The sequence below is a fragment of the Chiloscyllium plagiosum genome, chromosome 28, assembly GCF_004010195.1.
Source record: "Chiloscyllium plagiosum isolate BGI_BamShark_2017 chromosome 28, ASM401019v2, whole genome shotgun sequence".
Classification (NCBI taxonomy): domain Eukaryota; kingdom Metazoa; phylum Chordata; class Chondrichthyes; order Orectolobiformes; family Hemiscylliidae; genus Chiloscyllium; species Chiloscyllium plagiosum.
The window spans coordinates 694,928-703,942 of record NC_057737.1 but is presented as its reverse complement, the minus strand read 5'-3'; the positions used below and the strand labels follow the sequence as shown (position 1 = coordinate 703,942).

The 9,015-nt window shown below is 43.5% G+C and overlaps 1 protein-coding gene across 1 annotated transcript in view; it reads left to right on the top strand.

Annotated features, from left to right (window-relative positions):
- The window catches only part of smg6 (SMG6 nonsense mediated mRNA decay factor), a 409,499-nt gene that overhangs the window by 229,994 nt on the left and 170,490 nt on the right, over positions 1–9,015 (top strand). The window contains exon 12 of the mRNA XM_043718890.1: positions 890–1,091. Coding sequence (XP_043574825.1) covers positions 890–1,091 — 202 coding nt within the window. The remainder of the gene's footprint in view (positions 1–889; positions 1,092–9,015) is intronic.

The window sequence follows — 9,015 nt, the reverse complement described above, 5'->3', positions numbered from 1 at the left end:
GTGTCACATTTTGAAGTGAGTCCTGGGGAGTGTGTCACATTTTGAAGTGAGCCCTGGGGAGTGTATCACATTTTGAAGTGAGCCCCGGGGAGTGTGTCACATTTTGAAGTGAGTCCTGGGGAGTGTATCACATTTTGAAGTGAGCCCCGGGGAGTGTATCACATTTTGAAGTGAGCCCCGGGGGAGTGTTTCACATTTTGAAGTGAGCCCGGGGGAGTGTATCACATTTTGAAGTGAGCCCCGGGGAGTGTGTCACATTTTGAAGTGTGTCCTGGGGAGTGTATCACATTTTGAAGTGAGCCCGGGGGAGTGTATCACATTTTAAAGTGAGCCCCGGGGAGTGTCTCTCATTTTAAAGTGAGTCCTGGGGAGTGTGTCACATTTTGAAGTGAGTCCCAGGGCATGTGTCACTGTTTGCAGTCAATGCAGGTTGTACTGGGAATTTGTCAATATTTCCAGAGCCCTTACATTTGCAGTCTACTGTTTTGAAGTCATCCCATCCTAACATCAGTCAGTGAAGCTCAGATGCTACTTGTGAGAAAAGTGTGTTCCTCTTGGAAGTGCTCCATTTCCTGGAAACGGACTGGCTGAAAAGTATTAAGTATTAAATACTGTGTGAATATTAATTGGAGCAGGAGTGTCAAAGCTCCAAGTCACAACACCTGCATCTGTTTCTTTTTTCCTAATTGGGTAATCGTTTGAGACCAAAATCCGGAACTGTTCTTGCACTGACTTAATAAAAACATCATCTGTTTTTCTAGTTCCGAATGAATGTTTTATTATTAACAATGTCTTTACATCCTAAAACACTTTGCTGAGCATCGCTTTCTTCTCCCTAGTGACCTAACCTTTGGCTCTTGTTTTTTTCTGTTGAATTTCCTCTCTTTAGAATTGCCATCGATGTGTGGGCCATGCTGGCAGAGTTCTGCAACATTTTCACAGCTGTCAACCAGTCAGAGGTACCGCTGTACAAGGACCCGGATGAGGACCTCACCCTGCTGGTTCTCGAGGAGGACAAGATCCTCTCAGGCTTTGTTCCTCTGCTGGCTGCCCCTCAGGACCCATGCTACGTGGAGACAGCCGCAGATAAGGTCAGCCGGGGGGCATGCTATAAACTCTTGTTCCTGGGAAGGCTTTTTTTAAACAGAATGTGATTAAGTTAGTGAGGGTGTAAAGGGAAAACCGTGACCTCAACATCTGACATCTGCCTTTGTGGCACCAGTGTCATGAAAAGCACCTCTTCCTGTAGCGTGTGCTCTGTGGCATGCTTTTGTATACACTTTGTTCCCTCTTGTCTAAATAGCTTGGGTTGGCCACCTTCTCATTAATCCAAATGGAGGATGTCAGGCCCTGCCACAGAACTCTGCACTGGGCAGTCATCCAGCTCTCTCAGGCTGTATCACAGTTCCATAATATTTTTCCAGTGAGGCTGTGAGTTGTACCCTATGCTCTTACTGTCAACCACTTCCTAATCAATGTCGATAACTGCATTTTATTAGTCAATTTCTGCAGTTGTATTGGTGCACTGTTCAAGTAAATTTGCAAAGTGAAAAGGCTAAGGAGTCCCCATAGTCACGCACAGTGACTATGAAATCTTGTTTCATCCTTCAGCTGGTTGCAGTCTAGTTTACTCACTTGAAGCTGCTGCCACGCAAGTGTAATCATTGGCAACTCCTCCACGTTCCAGTCAGTCAAGCATTGATTTGTGGCACCACTGATCAATCTTCTCATCCTCACAAAACAGAGTGACAGATTCTAAGTGATAAATGTAAGTCTTTGGACAGGAACAGACTAGGCTGGAGCCTCCAAGCCGACCAGTCAGGTTGTGTAGAGAGAGAGGTACATGCCATGTTAACGATCATGGAATTCAATGATACATTTTAGTCAAAAGAATGAAGAGGAGACAACATAATTTGAATAGTGTAATTTTAAAGCAGACAAAGGAACAGACACCGGAAATCACGTGCACAAATCTAACAAGGTAATAGGACAAATTCAGAATGCTGATTAAAAAGTCTCATGAAGTACAAAAACAAGTAAATCCTGCTAAACCTCTTTAAGACATTAGTTTTGACCCGAACTACCATACTGTCTAATTCTGGACACCATACTTTGAGAAGGATATCAAGCCATAGAGAGTGCACCAAAATGATTTACTAGAATGGTACCAGAGGTGAAGAAGTCATTTTCCTGGAGAGACTGGAGAAATAGGGGTTATTTTCCTTGGAAAGAGAAACTAAGAGGACAATTGATTCAAAAGAGCAGAAGCGATTTCCAGTTGGCAGCGGGGTCAATAACTAGAAGACCCGTTTACAGTAATTGGCAGAACATAGAACATAGAACAATACAGCACAGAACAGGCCCTTCGGCCCACGATGTTGTGCCGAACATTTGTCCTAGCTTAAGCACCCGTCCATGTACCTATCCAATTGCCCCTTAAAGCTCACCAAAGATTTATCTATTCCTCTGATCATCTTATAAACCTCTATCAAGTCACCCCTCATCCTTCGCCGTTCCAACGAGAAAAGGCCTAGCACTCTCAACCTATCCTCGTACGACCTATTCTCCATTCCAGGCAACATCCTAGTAAATCTTCTCTGCACCCTCTCCAAAGCTTCCACATCTTTCCTAAAGTGAGGCGACCAGAACTGCACACAGTACTCCAAATGTGGCCTAACCAAAGTCCTGTACAGAACAACCAGAGGCAATAAGATTGAAACAAAAAAAAAGTCTCTGCAGTGAATTGTGACGGAATGGGCTGCCTGAAAGGTTGGTGAAAGTAATTTCAACTGTAACTTTCAAAAGGGAGTTGGGTGAAAAACAAAATATTTGGGTGAAATATTTGCAGGGGAATGGGAGTAATTGGATAGCTTAATCAGAAAGCTGGCACAGTTCTGTGACCCTATGAATAGTATTGTTCTAAAATATGTTGAGGCATATTAAATCGGTAATAAGGATTCATTTTATAAGGTGGCATTTTTATTGTTCATCTTTGTGGTTTATCTGGTACAGTGGTTTAAAAAAAATTCCCTCAGAGTTTCTTTCACTGAACTTCCTCATGAGAAGAAGGAATTTCTTTGGATCTTGTGCAAATTGGTTGCTTCAGTAAGTTGGTGTGGAACTGAAATGCATTTATTAGCTGAGTTAATACCTGGCATTGTAACTGTAGACACAATGGCAGCATGTCAGCTAATAGTACCAGTGTTGTGAAGAAGATCAGTTCAGTGGACAAGCGTAACATCACAATTTGAAGCCTGTAGGTTAGATTGTCATTTTTTTTTCAAGATTATGGCTGAGTAGCAGCACAATGTGCAGGCTCCTCAGCCAAGGAACCTGGAGCTCATCTGCTTTACTCTCCTGCCTATCCTTTTTAAAATGCTTCTAATTACTATTTTACTTTAACTTCTTTTAACAACTTTGGCAGAAAGCGTCTTCTCCCAGCCCAGTGCTGAGGTGGCTTCCAACAGCCTGCAATAATGGTGTAGGCCTGGCGGGGTCATCTCCCAATGTGGCAGTGTTGTCCATGAGGAATGGTCTCGGACCGGAGCGGAGGTCTTGTCCCAAATGAGGGGAGGTCTCCGGCCCGGAACGGAGTTCTATTTTGGCGACTTCCGGCTATTCCAGCAGCCCAGCATGGAGGCCTCACCCTTGCTTCAGAGGCTCCTTCCTGTGGCCCAACATGAACATCTAATCCAGTTATGGAGGTCTCCTTCAGCTTCCATGTATTACAGCCGCTCAGCACAGAGACCTTGTCCCAGCACGGAAGTCTCGTCTCAGCGTGACTGCATGGCAGTTTCAGCCTGGTTTTTCAGTATACCCTGCACCCAAGAGTTGTTATTTGAGCTGTGATGAACATTTGCATCTTTTTCTTATTTATGACTTCTGTGATTAACGTAGGCACTGTGGTATGGTGACTTATAAAACAAACCAGTAAATTATTTTTGTAAAATACACGTGACAAATTGCTATTCTATTCTCACATCACAGTAAGTGTCAAGAATGGATGCCTCTTTGCAGAGACTTTAATTTGGCAGACTCTGTTCCTTTGAGGTGGCTTGCACTGGGGTGCCAGTCTTTTTTCTTAGGCCAGCATTTATTGCTCATTCCAAATTGTCCTGAGGACAGTTAAGAGTCAACCACATTGCTGTGTGTCTGGGGTCACACAGACTAGGTAAGGGCAGTTTCTTTCTCTAAAGGACATTAGTGAACCAGATGGGTTCTTCTGACAATTGCTGAAAATGTGTTGCTGGAAAAGCGCAGCAGGTCAGGCAGCATCCAAGGAGCAAGAGAATCGACGTTTCGGGCATGAGCCCTTCTTCCGGAATCGGGCTTATGCCCGAAACGTCGATTCTCCTGTTCCTTGGATGCTGCCTGACCTGCTGCGCTTTTCCAGCAACACATTTTCAGCTCTGATCTCCAGCATCTGCAGTCCTCACTTTCTCCTCTTCTGACAATTGGCAATGGATTAGACTCTTGATTCCAGATTTTTATTCTTCCATGGCAGGATTCAAGCCCAGGTCCCAAAAACATTACTTGAGTCTCTGGATTCACAATCCACCACCTCACCCTCTGTTTCTGGCAACTCACATTATGTGAACATCCTGTCTCTGGCAGTCCACACAATATGATTAGTCTCACACAGGTAACTTGTGCCCTGTTGTTTCAGCTGCAAAGGTTTTGTGTCTTGATAGCCTCTTGCCATTTAAATTCTACTAACTTAGTAGACTAATGGTTGGCAGAGCTTGTGAAGGTAGTAAGTATGAGAACATTACAGATTCTGGTTTTGGTTTTCAATCAGCTGTGAAACTCTTAAGCTGAGGCATGGTGGACCATTCTGATTAGCCAGATAAATCAGCCAGTCATCTTGATTGCTATTCCCGCACATATGTATGTGTGTTGTGCGAGGACACCACCTGCCTTGAACCATGATGGAATACTTTGCCAGTAATCCCTGGCTACATCAAAACAGTGCAAAAGGACTCTTAAACAGCCCAGACTCGGAGATACAATTGCAATATTTAAGAGGCCTTTGGATGGGTATATGAATAGGAAGGGTTTGGAGGGATATGGGCCGGGTGCTGGCAGGTGGGACTGGATTGGGTTGGGATTTCTGGTCGGCATGGACGGGTTGGACCAAAGGGTCTGTTTCCATGCTGTACATCTCTATGACTCTATGACTTTAAGCAGTCTGTGCCTTCAAAAGGAAAGGGGAAAATTGAAGAGAGAAAAGAAATGTGCTGACCTCTCACTCGCAATAATAATCATCTTGCAGTAAATATTCCAGAACCTGCTTGGAGCAGAACAAAAAACTGTGTGTCAGCCCTGAGAACGTCGTTATTCTGGCATGGATGTGATTAGAACAGGACTGATACAAGTCTGGTGTGGAATGATCTCCTGTTTGGGGAAGGGTAGCTATTGAGTTGTAAACTTAATTATAACTGTCTGTCATACCATCGAGATGAGGAATTCACAGCAATAAATCACAATTCTACTGAGCAGCCTTCTATATAATATCAGTGGAAAAAGAAAATGACAACAGAGTCTTATTGAGATAGAATGCCACAAACTAAACTTGATGTAGAAATGAAGCAGTGACCTTGAATGTTCTGAGGTTTGATTTCATTTAACAAAATTGATCATGGCTGGGGTGGGGGGGTGGGTCAATAGGGGCACTGGAACTAACTTCAGTATTAAATCATCCAGGTGACCAGTCTCTATTGCAATCTCATGCTGTCAATTGTTGAAGAGAGTAATAGAGCTTCTAAATCACTCAACCCCATCATGTCCACCCCATGAACCAAGCATCCCTCTATTCTAATCCTGTTTTTCAACGCTTGGCCTGTAGCCTTGAATGGCATTTCAAGTGTTCAGCTAAGCAGCTCTTAAAGAAGAGAGAGAGAGAGAGAGAGCAAGCTCAGACTAGAACATGGCTTGCATCTCAATGTTGAACATTCTGCTGACATCTTCTGTCTTGTTAACACTGTCAAACCAGAATCGTTTGGGGCAGTACCTCAGTCAGAATCAGCACTTTAGGTGAGGAGGGAGTTGTAAAGGCTTCATTCAAGTTCTGAGATTTGTTGAACTTTCTCCGACACACTGAGACAGGAACTTCCAGAACCATTAATTTTTAATCACATTCTTTCACTGTCAAGCTCAAAATGTTGGTGTGTTTATAAGCAAGTGGAGTGACTGGAAGATTAGATTTCCCTGTAGAGTGAGTGGCTCATTTACACTGTATGGTGCTTTGCTTTGTTTATCATGAGGTGAAGGAATTGCACTAGGAGTCTCCTTCCCTCCCTCGTGGCACCTGCTTAAAGCATCTATATGTTTTAAACCTGTGCAGTATGATTGGGCCAACAGGAACAATGTGGGTTGAACAAAGAATGCATTGCATCATTGTGAACTGAATGTTGCCAGGCGAGCTAATCATGAAAAGCCATTATTTACCATTCAGTCTGATTGAGTATTTGTGACGTTGCTACACTATGAAGCCTTGACTGCAATGGTATCAGAACTATATAATCTCACTGCTTTTGTGACTGAGTTTATTTCTAGTTCAGAGCTAGAGAGACTTGTAGCAATGCGTACAGATCAATAAATCTCAACAGTTTCAAGATCTGTAAAGCAGAAATCTAGTCATTAAAAGTTGAGTAATGTACATAGAGCAGTTGAAATGTGGTAATAAATGTAAGCCGACTGCTTAAAACATTATATAAATCTACTTAACCTGAGCTATTGGCAGCAAATATTAACTGGTCAGTTAGTGACAACCTACACAACTGAATTAAACAGTTGTGGGTTTTAGCCTCACTTCAAGTCTTGAGCATTTGATCATCCAGGACACATCAGGTTAATGTCTGATGAGATGTTAAGTTAAGGAGATGTCTTTTGCTGTAGTGAACTCAGGTGGAAGTGAAAGCTCCCTTGTAGCAATTTTAACAGGAATAGGCATTCTTCGTGTGGCATAAACGTTATTCCTCCTTCATCCAACAAAATCATTAACTGGAGCTTGATCTCATTGCTGTTTGTATTTATTAATGTAACATTTAAAGTCAATTCCAGGCATGTGAAGTATTTTGAAACTTGCTGACACTCTAATGCAGAGTCCTCCTCCTCCTCCTCAGAGAGTATGGCTAAGTGCACCCCATATGAGTGACACCTTTCAGGTCCTTGTGCGATAGAACTCACTATCTCCCCTTGGCAATCAGATGTGCCAGTCCCCATTTCCATGTGCAACAGATATTCTCCTCCACTCCCCTGTATGGCAGTTGCACTCATATTGCACATTCACTGATGGCAGGAATGCCTTGCTTCCCCCCCTTCCAAAAACTCCACCCCTGCACTTGTGTTTCTCTTCCCTGTATGGTAGGTGCCTTTACCCCCACTCCCATGCAGTACATGTGACCACAATGCACAGACTCTCACACTTTCAAGCTTCTTCTAAAACTTGCATCTTTTTATGATCACACTTTTGGTCACTGACCCAATATCTCTTTATATGGCTTAGTGTCATATTTCTTTGATAATGTAATGTTCGTATAAAGCAACTTGGAACATATATTTGTTTTAGAGATGCAAGTTAGTAAAAACAAATTACTGTGGATGTTGGAAACCTGAAACAAAAGCAGAAAATGCTGGCGAACTCGGAAGGTCTGACGAGAAACAGAGTTAACATTTTGAGTCTGATATGACTGCTTCAGAACTGTAGTGTCATATTGGACATAGAATGGTAGCTGCTTCTCTCCTTACAGATGTGGATAGACCTGTATGTAGGTACAAGCTGCTGTTAAAATTTGTGTTCTGCTTGAGAAAGTAAATGACATGATCGGTCACACAAGTCTGGGCAGCTAGGGATGGTATGTTGCCAGTATGTGTTTTGTCCTGCCATACAGTATATGCTTCAGGAGCGTGTCTATATATATATGCACTTATGTTTCTTTGGGTACAGATTTTTTGAGGCAGACTGGCTGTGCATACACTATGTTGTCAGGTGAACCAGTGTTATTTGGTATTATTTTAGGTGGACTACATGAAATGAAAATTACTAAGAACTGCAGATGCTAGAAATCAAAAACAAACAGATATTGCTGGAAAAATTCAGCAGGTCTGGCAGCATCTGTGGAGAGGAAGTAGTGTTAACATTTCAGGTCCGGTGACATTCTACAGAACTGACTATAGCTTAGAAAAGGTTGGTATTTTTCTGTATAATTGAGAGTTTTGTATGTAGTTCTGGAATCAACATTATAGGAGGAATGTGATTGCACTGGCAAAGCTGCAGAGAAGTTTTCTCAGGGATGTTGCCTGGGCTGGAGAATTGTTGTTACAAAGAGAGATTGGACAGATGTGGAACACAGGAGATTGAGGGGGGCACATTATTGAGATGTATCAAATTACAAGGGGGCTTAGACAGGGTAGACAGACTTGGTGGACTGATCATGGGGCATAGATTTAAGGGAAGCACCAGAAGTTGAGAGGAGATGTGGGGAAAGTTTTCTCTCACCTAGAGCATGATGGGAATGTGAAACTCACTTCATGTTAGGGTGATAGAAGCACTGCACCGCCCGCTTCTACCTCCTGCCCAAAATCCACAAACCTGACTGCCCCGGCTGACCCATTGTCTCAGCCTGTTCCTGCCCCACTGAACTCATCTCTGCATACCTCAACACCCTCCTGTCCCCCTTAGTCCAAGAACTCTCCACCGACGTTCAGGACACCACCCATGCCCTCCACCTCCTCCATGATTTTCGCTTCCCCGGTCCCCAACGCCTTATGTTCATCATGGACATCCAGTCCCTGTACACCTCCATCCCCCATCACGAAGGACTCAAAGCCCTCTGCTTCTTCCTTTCCCGCCGTACCAACCAGTACCCTTCCACTGACACCCTCCTTCGACTGACTGAACTGGTCCTCACCCTGAACAACTTCTCTTTCCAATCCTCCCACTTCCTCCAAACAAAAGGAGTAGCCATGGGCACCCGCATAGGCCCAAGCTATGCCTGCCTCTTCGGAGGATAT